The sequence below is a fragment of the Natrix helvetica genome, assembly GCF_964273705.1.
Source record: "Natrix helvetica genome assembly, chromosome: 15".
In the NCBI taxonomy this organism is placed as follows: Eukaryota; Metazoa; Chordata; class Lepidosauria; order Squamata; family Natricidae; genus Natrix; species Natrix helvetica.
The window spans coordinates 4,728,401-4,743,131 of NC_138565.1; the positions used below are offsets into that span (position 1 = coordinate 4,728,401).

A 14,731-nucleotide genomic window follows, 5' to 3' on the forward strand; every position below is an offset into this window, starting at 1 on the left:
GAGGAGGAAGGAGGAGGAGAAAGGGGGAGGAAGAAGGAGGAGGAAAAGGAGGAAGAAGTAGGAAGAGGAAGAGGGGAAGAGGAAAAAAGGAGGGGGGAGGAGGAAGAAGAAGAAGAGAAAGAGAAGGAGAAGAGGAGGAAAAAAGAGGAGGAGGAAGAAAAAGAGGAAGGAGAAGGAGAAAGTCTACAAGCACAGTCCAGTTGTGGCACGGAAGCCTTGGCATAATAGGGAGCAACCTATCTTGTAGGGAAGCCATTTTGCCTCTGACTTACACACTGAGAGGAGATCTCTCTGAATGAATTGGTCCCTACCAAAAAAGTTCTAGGAAGTAAAAAAAAAAAATCCCAGACAATGGCAGGGACCAATCCTTTCTGTACCATGCGGTGGGAAAAAAATGTACAATTGTGTGTCCCTGAAATCCCGAGATCCTCAGTTGTGGAAGGAAACGTCTCTATGCTAAAAGAGAGAAGAAGGTGCAGTTCTGGGACTCGGCCAATAGAGGGCCTCCCATGCTTTGGAACAAGGCGCATAGCCACATGCGAAAAGAATTCCTTTCCAAAATTTTGCACATGACTTGCTTCCCTTGCTAAGAGCAGAAACCTAGGAAGAAATAAAGAAAACGGGAAATGAGATTTGGCTTCAGATTGGGAAGCGGTGCTGTGACGTCGACTAGATGAGGAGGCCCCCAAGAGGCCCCCAAAGTCAACTTCCAGATGGGTTCATTTCTTACACACAGGAGAAATTTGAACGTTAAAAGTGGGAGAGAAGAAACACAGAAATTCTTCCCTGATGGAAACTCTTTGGGAGATCCCAACCGAGCTCAATGGGGACGCTGTGGCTTAGACACTGAGCTTGTCGATCAGAAAGGTCGGCAGTTTGGCGGTTCGAATCCCTAGCACCACGTAATGGAGTGAGCTCCCATGACTTGTCCCAGCTTCTGCCAACCTAGCCGTTTGAAAGCACGTAAACAATGCAAGTAGAAAAATAGGGACCACCTTTGGTGGGAAGGGAACAGCGTTCCGTGCGCCTTTGGGGTTGAATCATGCCGGCCACATGACCACAGAGACGTCTTCGGACAGCGCTGGCTCTTCAGCTTTGAAACGGAGATAAGCAACACCTCCTAGAGTCGGGAACGACCAGCACATATGTGCAAGGGGAACCTTTACCTTAAGCAAGCTCAACATTGCAACCTGCAAGCCTTCGCTGTGTTTCTCTCATCCTTATCGAAGGCAGCCGTTCCTTCGGCAAGTACCAAAGGCAAAATGTTATGTTGAGTGAGAAGCACTCCACTCAACTTTTAACAAAAACTTTTGACTCAACTTTGGAAAAAGTGCAGAGAAGAGCAACTAAAGGCCTGGAGACTTAAACATAGGAATAGGATTTGGGTTTGGATATTCAAGGGAAAAGAAGGACTGGGGGAGGGGGGATGTGATAGCAGTTTTTCAGTATTTAAGAGGCTGCCACTAAGAAGAAGGGGGTCAAATTATTCTCCAAAGCACCAGAGGGCAGGACAAGAAACTAATGGATGGAAACTAATCAAGGAGAGAACAATCTGGAATTGAGGAGACACTTCCTGACAGTGAGGACAATTAACTGGTGAAACTTCTGAAGGCAACTTACTTGTCTGAAATGGTATAGGTTCACCTGCTTGAGCAGGGGGTTGGACTAGAAGACCTCCAAGGTGCCTTCCAGCTGTATTCTGATTCTGAAGAACGAGACAGTCGGGCAGAAAATAAGAAGAGTTCAAGACATCCCATTATTTCCTCTCCCCTTATATTCTTCTCCGCTTTCGGAGCTGCGGTTGCTGCAAATGTTAATTGCGCCATCGTCTTTCCTTGCGTCAAATGAACTTGCATTTCCAAAAGTGACACAAGAAAATTGCAGACAAGGCTTTAACGCACCTGGTGCTCGATTAATCTCGGGGTGGCTGGTGGAAGAGACAAGGATTGGATATTATTTTAATTGCGGGCATAGGAGCAGCTGCTTCTGCTAGTGGCCAAAGGAAGTCCATAATAAAATGAATCACGCTCTCAAAATGCAAAGAAAGTCTCAGGAAGTTTGAGACTGTGGAAAGAGTGCAGAGAAGAGCAACCAAGAGGATGAGGGGACTGGAGGCTAAAACATATGAAGAACGGTTGCAGGAACTGGGTATGTCTAGTTTGATGAAAAGAAGGACCAGGGGAGACATGATAGCAGTCTTCCAATATTTGAGGGGCTGCCCGAAAGAAGAGGGAGTCAAGCGATTCTCCAAGGCACTTGAGGGCAGGACAAGAAGCTATGGGTGGAAACTAATCAAGGAGAGAAGCAACTTGGAATCAAGGAGAAGTTTCCTGACAGGACAATCAGAATCAAAATAAAGCTGAAAGCCCAAACCTCAATCAAAGTCATTGCTTTGTAATGTCCCTTCAGCAAGAAGGCCAAAATGCTGCTGTGGCATTCGCAGAATAACAGAGTTGGAAGGGACCTCGGAGGTCTTCCAGCCTGGCCCCCTGCTCAAGCAGGAGAACCTGTGCCATTTCTGACAAGTAGCTATCCAGTCCCTTCTTTTTAAAAAAACCCTCCAGTGATGGAGAAACCACAACTTCTGGTGGCAAGCTGTTCCACTGGTCAACGGTCCTCACTGTTAAGAAGTTTCTCCTCAATTCCAGATTGCTTCTCTCCTTGATTAGTCTCCATCCATTGTTTCTCCTGCCCTGTCTACGATGCTGGCATTTTGCCCCAAATCCATCAGGCACTTCCTCATTGGTCCACTGGAGGGAAAACATAACGGCTGGCTTTCCAGAGAGAGCTGCGAAGGATTGCCGCTCTAGGTGGACCCTCCCAGAGGAAATAAAAGAGGAGCGAAAGGGGAGTGGAGTTTGCAGGAGGCCATGAGTTCGCTTCATTGATTCGTGACTCCCCGAGACTCCTGGCCAGGTTTTGCAGCTATCCGCCTGGCAGCTCTCCAAGCCAGATAAGGTCTGTGACCGTAAATCCTCCCTTTAAAGACTTTGCTGGATGGGAATGAGCAGAATTCACAGTCAATTAATAAAAGGGGTGGTTTTTTTTTGTCGGGACCTGGAGTATTGCTTCATGTTCTTGGGAAGCCGGAAGAGAAAGTTGTAGTCTAATCGCCTCCAGGCTTGGGTGCAAATCTCCTGAAGCACACCTTAATATCAACACCACTGAAATTAACGGGAAGGCTTTCCTAGGTTGCATTTCCGTGCTATTTAGCAGCTACCTGAGACCTAAATTAGCCCTTCAGATGGTAGGTGGGTGAGTGGGCTATCAGCCCCGTAATATAAACTTATCGGGCCTGTAACTGTGAGGTGCTGAAAATGACTCAGTCAATCATCTCTGGCAGAATGCCTCGGGCTCCGTCGTCTTGGCAGCCTTTTCTATCTGAGCCGCGGAATACTAATCTTGGTGATGACTGGCACTCTTAATGCAACCCGTGAGTCGAATTCTCCAAACAGCATAAGTAAGCAATGCCGGGTCTTCCTTAATCACCCCTGAATTGAGAACACACCCAGGTAGCAAAGGAGAGACATGGCACACACCTGGAGAAGAGGAGGCAGAGGTAAAAGAAGTGACGGGTGGAAGGAAGGACGGAAGGAAGGAAGGAAGGAAGGAAGGAAGGAAGGAAGGAAGGAAGGAAGGAAGGAAGGACTGACACTCTGTGGTCCCGCCGAGACTGCAGAACATGGTTGACGTCACGGAGAGACATCTCTTGGCGAGATGATGTTGTTCTCCAGGAAGTCATCGCAAGTTAAGTTACCAATTTTATTTATTTATTTATTTTTATTATTCATATTTATAGACCGCCCCCTCTCCCGAAAGGGACTCGGGGCGGTGTACAGTCACTAAAATGCGTTATAAAATACATACATAAAACAGTTAAATAATTAAATACGTAGGTGGAGGAGGTTGCAAGACTGTATATAGAATAATAAATATAGTACATTAAAAACTCTAATAACCCAAGAGTTAAAATATTACCCAAAATTACCCATTAAAATATATCCATCGGGAGGTAAAAACTAAGAATGTGCCAGGCCAGCTAATCGAAACAGGTGAGTCTTTAATTTTTGACGGAAGGAACGGAAGTCAGTGGTAGTTCTAATGTCAGGGGGGAGGTCATTCCAGAGGGTTGGGCCCATCACAGAGAAGGTCCTACCCCTAGGCGTCGCCCGCTGGCACTGCCTAGTGGACGGCACCAGTAGTAGTCCCTCCCTGTGAGAGCGGATTGGTCGTAGGGATAAATAAAGGAGAAGCTGTCTGGAAGCCACTTAGAATAGAATGGAATGGCATAGGATCTCCTGCCTGAGCAGGAGGTTGGACTAGAAGACCTCCAAGGCCCCTTCCAACTCTGCTATTAGGTTATCCTGTTTTATTCTGATTTTCTATCTGCTGGGAATGTCTTGAGACTCAACATGGGATGCAAATAGCATGCAGGAGAATGTATGGTTCCCACGGCAACACCTTGCTCAAATGAATTGTGATACTAAGGCATCCAGTTCAAGTTTTATATCTTAATTATGAAGCCATGTATCTAGGGGACTGTCAGCATTAAATTCTTGCCTTCATACTTTCTTGGGGAACACCAGAATCTACACTAAGTTGAAACACTTCCTTCCTGAACCAAGAGATTTGTAGGGACAGGAACTGCTTCCATACGAATGCAGGCTCATGTCAGATATTTGTACATTTGAACTCTAGTAATGTCAAATTTGTAATTTGATTAATGATAGTAACTATGATTATGACCTATGACTTATTACTTGCTGATTATATGTCCACCGTGAGCTTATACTGAATACTGGAGACATCCTCTTTGTGTGTTTGATCACACTTGGCCAATAAAGATTTCTATTCTATTCTATTCTATTTCCATTCCCAATTCCTTATTCTATTCTATTATATTATATTCCCAATTCCTTATTCTATTCTATTCTATTTCCATTTCCATTCCCAATTCCTTATTCTATTCTATTCTATTCTATTCCATTCTCTTCTCTTCTATTTCCATTCCCAATTCCTTATTCTATTCTATTCTATTCTATTTTATTTCCATTCTCAATTCCTTATTCTATTCTATTCTATTCCATTCCATTCCCTTCTCTTCTATTTCCATTCCCAATTCCTTATTCTATTCTATTCTATTCTATTCTATTCTATTTTATTTCCATTCTCAATTCCTTATTCTATTCTATTCTATTCCATTCCATTCTCTTCTCTTCTATTTCCATTCCCAATTCCTTATTCTATTCCATTCCATTCCATATTCTGCTCTGCTCTGTTCTCTGCTCTACTCTACTCTACTCTACTCTACTCTACTCTACTCTACTCTACTCTACTCTACTCTACTCCAGTCCTTTCCAGCCCAGCCCAGCCTATTCCTATCCTAGTCTATTCCATATTCGATTCCATATTCTACTCTTTTCCATATTCTACTCCCTGTCCTATCCTATCCTCAACTTAGCACCAAGGAGATTAATTGAAACATGCTGCGGATTCTCCTTTCAATTTACCTCTCCAAACCTATTTTTGCACTTTACGCCATCAAATTAAGTTTGTCGTGCCATTTGGGTGAAAATAATTATCGCATCAAGAATACAGGTCAATTCGATCGATCGTTCCCGGAGATTCATGGATTTGTTGGGAGTTTTGTTGCGGTTGTAACCTCACCTGATGAATAACTAAAGATGGTGTACGTGTGTACATACATACACCCACATAACATCTTTAGTTTATTCATCATATATATATCCTTATCAACTGATAAGGAGGCAAGCTTGTGGCTTAGTGGCTAAGACTCCTGCCTGAGATATATAACAGCCCAGGTTCAAATCCCAGTAAGGGTATGGCTAGCTGATGAGAGCTAATTAGCTTGAAATAGATCTATACTAGTCTCCCTTTATTTATTTATCAGTACAAATACTATATATATATATATATATATAGTATATATATATATAAAACCAGCATATATATATATATATATATATATATATATATATATATATATATATATATATATATATATATATATATATATATATATATATATATATATATATATATATATATATATATATATATATATATATATATATATATATATATATATATATATATATATATATATATATATATATATATATATATATATATATATATATATATATATATATATATATATATATGCTGGTTTTGTTGCATTCGGGTCTTTTCCCATGTAAGGTTAAGGGAAAAGACCCAAATGCAACAAAACCAGCATACCTACACCCGTGAAAATCTACGAAAACAAATATATATATATATATTCTACAAAAGGGGACTCTATCGGTAATAATCGATAACAACCACAAACCAGAAGGCAATAAACAATGATTTGAGGAGAAGCTTCCTTTTTATAGTTGGAAAGGGGTTCTCCCACTGCATCAAACAGTTTTGCAGCATACTATTTGTTTTTATAAACAGGTTGGTCCATCTCTGTTTGCACATTACCTCGCGCATATAATTCAATGGGCAATAAAGCGAGGACGTATTATTGCTATCCAGGAAGGCTTTGATGCCTCTAGAGCCAAAACTGGCAACTGTGCCTCTCTAGAGCTCTCCCAGATTTTTAACTGTGCTGGTGATATTAAAGGTAAAGGTTCCCCTCGTATATGTGTGCCAGTCGTTCCCAACTCTAGGGGGCGGTGCTCATCTCCGTTTCAAAGCCGAAGAGCCAGCACTGTCCGAAGACGTCTCCGTGGTCATGTGGCCGGCATGACTCAACGGCAAAGGCGCAAGGAACGCTGTTCCCTTCCCACCAAAGGTGGTCCTTATTTTATCTACTTGCATTTTTAAACGTGCTTTCGAACTGCTGGGTTGGCAGAAGCTGGGACAAGTCACGGGAGCTCACTCCGTTACGCAGCGCTAGGGATTCGAACCGCTGAACTGCCGACCTTTCTGATCGACAAGCTCAGCGTCTTAGCCACTGAGCCACCTGATCTGGGGAATATCATAATATTCAGGATCTGAGCTTTTTTCCTTAAACTATTGTTCTTTACCTACCAGGAAAGCAGAGAAGGTAAGGCCTGCTCATTCTAAAAACAAAAGAATTCAAATTAAAGAGGCATGTAAGAAATTGCTTTGGGCTTCATCATACAATGAACTGTTTACACCATGCTTTTTGTGTTTTCAGCAAGAAATCTTTCCTCAAACACGCCAGGAGCCAAATTCAGCCGAGCAGAATTTTAAAATTCAATCTACACAAACAAAGGCTTTAATGGGGATGCTAAGGCCTTAACAACGATCGACGCATCTGTTTTATGTTTGAAAGTAAAAGCAGTTTGATTCAATGGCATTGCGTTTGTTCCCTTACTTTTTGTCAATTTGTTTTCATGGAATGATTTGTTCCAGCTTATAAAATTTGCCTTTTTTAAAAAAAGAATCCACACTAGAAAGACTGTAATTCCGGTAGCATCTTTTGGTAGGAATGTAGAATTAATACAAGTATGTTCTAATGTTTATTTAGGAAGTATATTATCATGTAAGTAAATGTTTGACCAGTAAGGTGCACAACATTGAAAGATATAGACAGACGGACAGACAGACAGACAGACGGACGGACGGACGGACGGACGATGGATGGATGGATGGATGGATGCATGCATGCATGGATGCATGGATGGATGCATGGATGGACAGACAGACAGACAGATAGATGATAGATAGATAGATAGATAGATAGATAGATAGATAGATAGATAGATAGATAGATAGATGATGGATGGATGGATGGATGGATGGATGGATGGATGCATGGATGCATGGATGGATGCATGGATGGACAGACAGACAGATATAGATGATAGATAGATAGATGGATGGATAGATATGTGATATATAATAGTTATATAACATATAAGTGATATATAATATGCAATAGTTTTTGAGTCACCATTCAAAGTTAGAAAAGCACTAAAAAAAAAGTGTCTTTTCGGCATGACTCAACACCGAAGGCGCATGGAGCGCTGTTCCCTTCCCACCAAAGGTGGTCCTTATTTTTCTACTTGCATTTTTAGGTGCTTTTGAATTGCTAGGCTGGCAGAAGCTGGGACAAGGAATGGGAGCTCACTCCATTATGCAGTCCTAGGGATTCGAACCCCCAAACTGCCGACCTTTCTGATCGACAAGCTCAGCGTCTTAGCCCCTGAGCCACCGTGTCCCCTAAAATAAAAATTACCTACATATATATAAAAAAGAAACAGCTGAAACCTCCTGAGTTTTCTAATTGAAGAAATTAACTTTAAAATTAAAGAAAGAGAGGCCGCCAGTCTGTATTTCTGTATCATCTACGCAAAGAATAACTTGCGTTCTTCTTCTTACCAGATCCGTGGGCTTTTCATTCCCACACATTTTGGAATTTATGGGAATTTAGGGTGGGATGGGACCATGGGTCCTACACAATGGGAAGACACTTCTGATGCAGTGCAAGAATACCTTTGAAGTCATACCTTGGGACTGCAAAGTAAGGAAGCATTTCAACTTCGCCAACAGAGGGTCGAATTAAACAAATGTTTGAATTTGCGCAGACCTCTCGTTCAGGATTAGGTGGGCAAATATATACCTAACAGGGGAAATTGTGAAGGGTTACACACACCAGAGGATGTTAATTTAGGAAAGGTAGATTGTTGAGAGACACTAGACTCTCTCCAAGAAAGAAAGGAAGAAAGAAAGAAAGAAAGAAAGAAAGAAAGAAAGAAAGAAGAGGGGGGAGGGAGGGAGGAAAGAAAGAAAGAAGGAAAGAAAGAAAGGAGGGAGGGAGAGAGGGGGGAAAGAAAGAAAGAAAGAAAGAAAGAAAGAAGAAAGAAAGAATGAAGGAAAAGGAAAGAAAGAAAGAAGAAAGAAAGAAGGAAGGAAGGAAGGAAGGAAAGAAAGAAGGAAAGAAAGAAGGAAAGAAAGCAAAAAGAAGGAAAGAAAGATGGAAAGAAAGAAAGAAAGAAAGAAAGAAAGAAAGAAAGAAGAAAGAAAGAAAGAAAGAAAGAAAGAAAGAAAGAAAGAAAGAAAAAGAAAGAAAGAAAGAAAGAAAGAAAAGTTTGTGTGAAAACAGGAAAAAATGTGAATGAAACTACTTGGGCCTTGATTAGTGATCAGTTGAATTTCTCTCTGAATGTTAATCGTGAAAGCAGAAGCTGGGAATCCAACATGAATCCAATTAACTAGATGTTGTATCCTGTTGACCACTGGCCCCTCCAGCAACCAAATCAGAGGAGGAGGGGGAGCGTGGGAATCAGGGTCAGCATCAAGGCAACCTGAGAGCTGCGAAGGGGAAGAGGGAATGGAGCTGGCAGAGAGAGAGAGACAGAGGCGGACGCTAGGACATCCATCAGCCCTCAGATGGAGAGTCAACAGCCCCCAGGTCTGGAGGTGGCAGATGAGGAAGAAGAGGAACAGCTGGTTCCAGTGCCTGATGCGTGGATCCTCAGAAGGCAGAGGAGAGGAGAACAGTGGAAATCTATGGGCCGGTCCTTGGGTCGGAAGAGCTACCGCTGCTAGTGAGGCCCACTCCAGCTCTGGGGATAAAAGGCAGGGGGCAGAGATGAATAGATGTGTCAGACAACTATTCATTTTCCTGCCGGACTCACTTGTTAGCCTGTGGTGAGAGAGAAACTTTTTGCTGGGGAGCTGGGTCAAACACTAGGATACGTTTTGTTCTGCTGGGATCTGTTTTCATTCTTTCCAAATCTGATACCCGGATTGTCTGGAGGAATGAAGGCCCGGTATCCAAAAGACTCACAAAGCGGGGGCTTGAACAATTTTCAGCTTGTCAGGAAGCCAAGTTGGCTTAATCCCATCCCCTGTGCTTGAATCAAATGCGGGGATTCGTTTCTAATTCCTTAATCCCGGACTCTTGAATAAATGATAGGAGCCGTTGACTCATTGGCTGCCCCAGTTATGGCTCCGTCCAAGCTACGCTAGGGTGTGTATTTCCCTGCCACTTTTGAACAAGAATTAAGGGAGATGATATCCCAGGTTTCCCCTGGATCCCGGAAAGGTGAGACGTTTAATCAATCTCAGTTATGAGTATCGTTTGTTAACCAATTTCGGCCACATGGCTTAATAATAGGAGCTAATGGTGCAATCATCCCGGGTTAAAATTAGAATCATAAAAAGAAGCAATAAAACGCTCTCAGGTCACTTCATTTCACCCCAAGACAGAAGCTGCAAATTTCTCCTATTGTTTGGTGAAGCTAATACAGGGCTTGGTAAAAACTCTCACTGTCTCTGAGTCTCTGTCTCTCTCTGTTTCTGTGTGTCTGTCTGTCTCTCCCTCTCCCTCTCTGATGAGCGGTGCTCATCTCCATTTCAAAGCCAAAGAGCCAGCGCTATCCGAAGATGTCTCCGTGGTCATGTGGCCAGCATGACTCAACACCGAAGGCGCACGGAACGCTGTTCCCTTCCCACCAAAGGTGGTCCTTATTTTTCTACTTCCATTTTTTTACGTGCTTTCGAACTGCTAGGTTGGCAGAAGCTGGGACAAGTAACGGGAGCTCACTCAGTTACGCAGCGCTAGGGGTTCGAACCGCCGAACTGCCGACCTTTCTGATCGACAAACTCAGCTTTCCTCGGTGAACAAAAACAGAACACATGGCCCAGAAAGAGAGAAGGATGACTTCCTTCCAGAGAGTTAAGCAGTTATTACAGCTTCAGCCAATTTTAGGATTAAATAGATTTCAAATGCAAATAAGACTCCCGGATTTCAGCACCAACTCATTTCATAATAAAATAGCTATTGACAGCAATGTCAGAAAGAGGTTTCTTGGGAATGAGAATTCAGCATATAAACTCTGAGATTCTGAAAATGGGAGAAGACCAGAAAGATTTGGCAAACTGCCACGTATGTCTTCTCCAGCCAAGTGACACACTCTTTCAAAATCTTTTCTTTTCACATGGCCTTTTCATCTAATACAACAATGTGTATATTTAGGAGAAGTGATGCATAACTCTGTGGGTTCAAGGCAAGACATGTGCAATAATGAACACGATTTTAGGGAAAAACACACACCAGGCTTAGGTGAGCAAAAGTTCATACGCCAACACAAAAGAAGTTTAAGAAGTAGTGTTAGGGTATCCTGCCTAAGCAGGGGGTTGGACTATAAGACCTCCAAGGTCCCTTCCAACTATGTTATTCTATTCCCTTCCCTTCCCTCTTCTATTCTATTCTATTCCATTCCATTCCCTACTCTACTCTACTCTGTTCTATTCCCTATTCTGTTCTATCCTATCCCATCCCATCCCATCCCATCCAATGTTCTATTCTATTCTATTCTATTCTATTCTATTTTCTATTCTATTCTATTCTATTCTATTCTATTCCATTCCCTACTCTACTCTACCCTGTTCTATTCCCTATTCTGTTCTATCCTATCCCATCCCATCCCATCCAATGTTCTATTCTATTCTATTCTATTCCATTCCATTCCATTCCCTACTCTACTCTACCCTGTTCTATTCCCTATTCTGTTCTATCCTATTCCATCCCATCCCATCCCATGTTCTATTCTAATTTATTCTATTCTATTTTCCCTCCCTCCCTTTCATCCTGTCCCTTTCTCTTTCCCCCGCTCTTCTCCCTCTCTTTCTCTCCCTCCCTATTTCTCTCCCTCTCTATTTCTCTCCCCATATCCTCTCTATTCTCTCTCTCTCTCTCCACATTATTAATTAGATTCCACTCATAATCTAACCGTTGAGGTCACGGCCGTCTGCTTCCCCCACATTGTACGTCAATACCGTCAATACCGGTGTTCCTTCTGGGGAATCTTTCCCCCTAATTATCTCCCTGGGGTTAACAAGGCCAACAGAAACGTCCCGGACCAGCTACTCAAAAAAAACCCCAAACCGCTGCTTTTCTATAACGAGACGCAAATAGCCTTAAGATTTGCAGGATCATCAAGCTCTCCTCGTGTGTGTGTGTGTGGGGGGGAGCTGAGAAAGGACTGGCTGACTCAGCAGCCAACCTGGGAGAAAACTCATTGTGCCAGCTTGTCACATTCACAGCCATCTTTCACCGTGGCTCGCTCGATTCTTCAGCCGGGTCATTGAAAGCCCAACAAATTGTGGATGGAACTGAGCAGGTCTTCCAGCTGTGGATTCGCAAGTATTGCGTTTGTGGAGATGGAGCCCTTTCTCGGCCAATGCCACACACGTCCATTCTTCCCATCCTCCGTGGTCTTGGTTTGACACACACTTCTCCCCCCCCCCCCCTTTTCACCAATCTGCAAAACCCGCCCGTCTTCCAAAATCAACATCACTTTTCAGAAAGCAGTTGACTTGCACTGAAGCTGGATGCGTGCCCTTGCCATCCTTGATTTCATAACGTTGTACTGCTAATCTATCATAACATATCATCGCATAGTACAAGGTTGCAATATCCTTGATATTGCAGCATTGTACTGCTGACTGGGGCATACAAAACCTTTGCCAGACCAATCCTCGAATACAGCTCGTCTGCCTGGAATCCACACTGCATATGGGATATTAATACAATTGAGTGGGTCCAGAGCTATTTCACGAGGAGAGTCCTCCACTCCTCTGCTCGCAATAGGATCCCTTATGCCACCAGGCTCAAAATGTTGGGCTTGGACAACCTGGAACTACGCTGCCTGCAGTCGGACCTAAGCGTAGTACACAAAATTGTCTGCTACAACATCCTACCTGTCAACGACTACTTCAGCTTCTACCACAATAACACACAGGCAAACAATAGATACAAACTCAAGGTCAACCGCTTCAAACTCGATTGCAGAAAATATGACTTCAGCCACAGAGTGGTCAATGCCTGGAATGCTCTACTGACTCTGTTGTTATGTCCTCAAACCCCCCACAGCTTCAATCTCAAGCTGTCTACCATGGACCTCACCCCATTCCTAAAGAGGTCCGTAAAGGGGGCGTGCATAAGCGCACCAGTGTGCCTACCGTCCCTGTCCTACTGTCCCCATTTATTTGTACTCATTTCCTTTGTTCATGTCCATGTTTATACTTATACCTGCTGTCCTGTACATGTTTGACAAATAAATAAATAAAAATAAAATATTGCTTTTCACACCATCTACTTTTTTCGTGGAACAGAAGAGAAGCTTCATTGCTTTCAACCCAGAGATGGGCGGCTTACTGACTTGGAAGCAAGGATGGGCAATGAGCATCTCCAAGGCTTCTGGCCTTGAAACCCCTTTGGGGTCTTTTCCAGATGTGATGGAAATGACCCATAGAGGGGTTATTTTAGCAAAACATCTGTCTGTCTGTGATCTGTCATCTACCCATCCATCCATCCATCCATCCATCCATCCATCCATCCATCCATGTCTGTGTCATTTATCTATCACATCTATCTATCTATCTATCTATCTATCTATCTATCTATCTATCTATCTATCTATCTATCTATCTATCTATCTATCTATCTACCTACCTACCTACCTACCTACCTACCTACCTACCTACCTATCATCTACCTGCCTACCTACCTACCTACCTCATCTATCATTTCACTCTCTCATCTATCTATCTATCTATCTATCTATCTATCTATCTACCTACCTACCTACCTACCTATCTATCATCTACCTACCTACCTACCTGCCTACCTACCTACCTACCTCATCTATCATTTCACTCTCTCATCTATCTATCTATCTATCTATCTATCTATCTATCTATCTATCTATCTCTATTCATGTCTGTCTATCTGTTTGTCATTTATCTATCTATTTATCCATCTATCCATCCATCCATGTCTGTCTATCATTTATCATCATTATCTATCTATCTACCTATCCATCCATCCATCATCCATCCGTGTCTGTCTGTCTGTCATCTATCATCATCTGTCTGTCCGTCCGTCCGTCCGTCCGTCCATCCATCCATCCATCCATCCATGTCTGTCAGTCAATCATCTGTCATCTATCTATCTATCATCTATCTATCTATCTATCTATCTATCTATCTATCTATCTATCATCTATCTATCTATCTATCTATCATCTATCTATCTATCTACCTACCTACCTACCTACCTACCTACCTACCCACCTACCTACCCACCCAATGTGCTTTTTTTGGAGGTTAGGCTGCTCATTTTAGAACACGCAGAATGTTCATGGGTTTAGAACCGCCCAGAATCTTTGGGGGAAATGGGGAATATAAAGAAGTCAAGATGAATATTTCAGATGCTTACCTATCACACCCCTCAAAAAAACCTTGCATTCGTCTACACTCAAACGAAGCCTACGCTTTGTTCACAAGGAGATCTGGCTTACCTGAAGGTCATCTGGAAAACCTGGCCTTGGTTGACATGTTGGGTCCTGTTGTTATAGCCATGAAGCATCTCTCCGAAGAGAGTGTCGTTGAAGTTCACATCTGGCTTGAGACACTTGGGGCCCTCACAGATGTCCGATAAGAGGAGGCAGGACTTGCCATCTGGAGCCAACTTGTACTCCTCGACACAACTGAAGACCAAACACAGAGAAAAGTCTTCAGCATCGGTCCAGAACACAATGGAACAAGTCAAGTCCGGCTCAATCATATTGTAGCCATCGCACAACTCGGAATTGTAACTCCTAGAATGTCAAAAGGATTAGAATGGGGCATTCCAAAGGCAAAATATTTTGTACCTCGCTCCCCTTTGCTAGATAACTTTGATGAAAGTGGTGGCGCAGTGGTTAGAAGGCAGCATTGCAGGCTAATTCTGCCCACCGCTAGG

At 42.8% G+C, this 14,731-nt stretch overlaps 1 protein-coding gene across 4 annotated transcripts in view; it reads right to left on the bottom strand.

Annotated features, from left to right (window-relative positions):
* ASTN2 (astrotactin 2) overlaps window positions 1-14,731 on the bottom strand; it is a 279,753-nt gene that overhangs the window by 79,778 nt on the left and 185,244 nt on the right. For all 4 annotated transcript variants that reach the window (XM_081967205.1, XM_081967204.1, XM_081967206.1 and 1 more), the window contains one exon: window positions 14,289-14,477. In XM_081967205.1, the coding sequence (XP_081823331.1) occupies window positions 14,289-14,477 (189 nt within the window). The remainder of the gene's footprint in view (window positions 1-14,288; window positions 14,478-14,731) is intronic.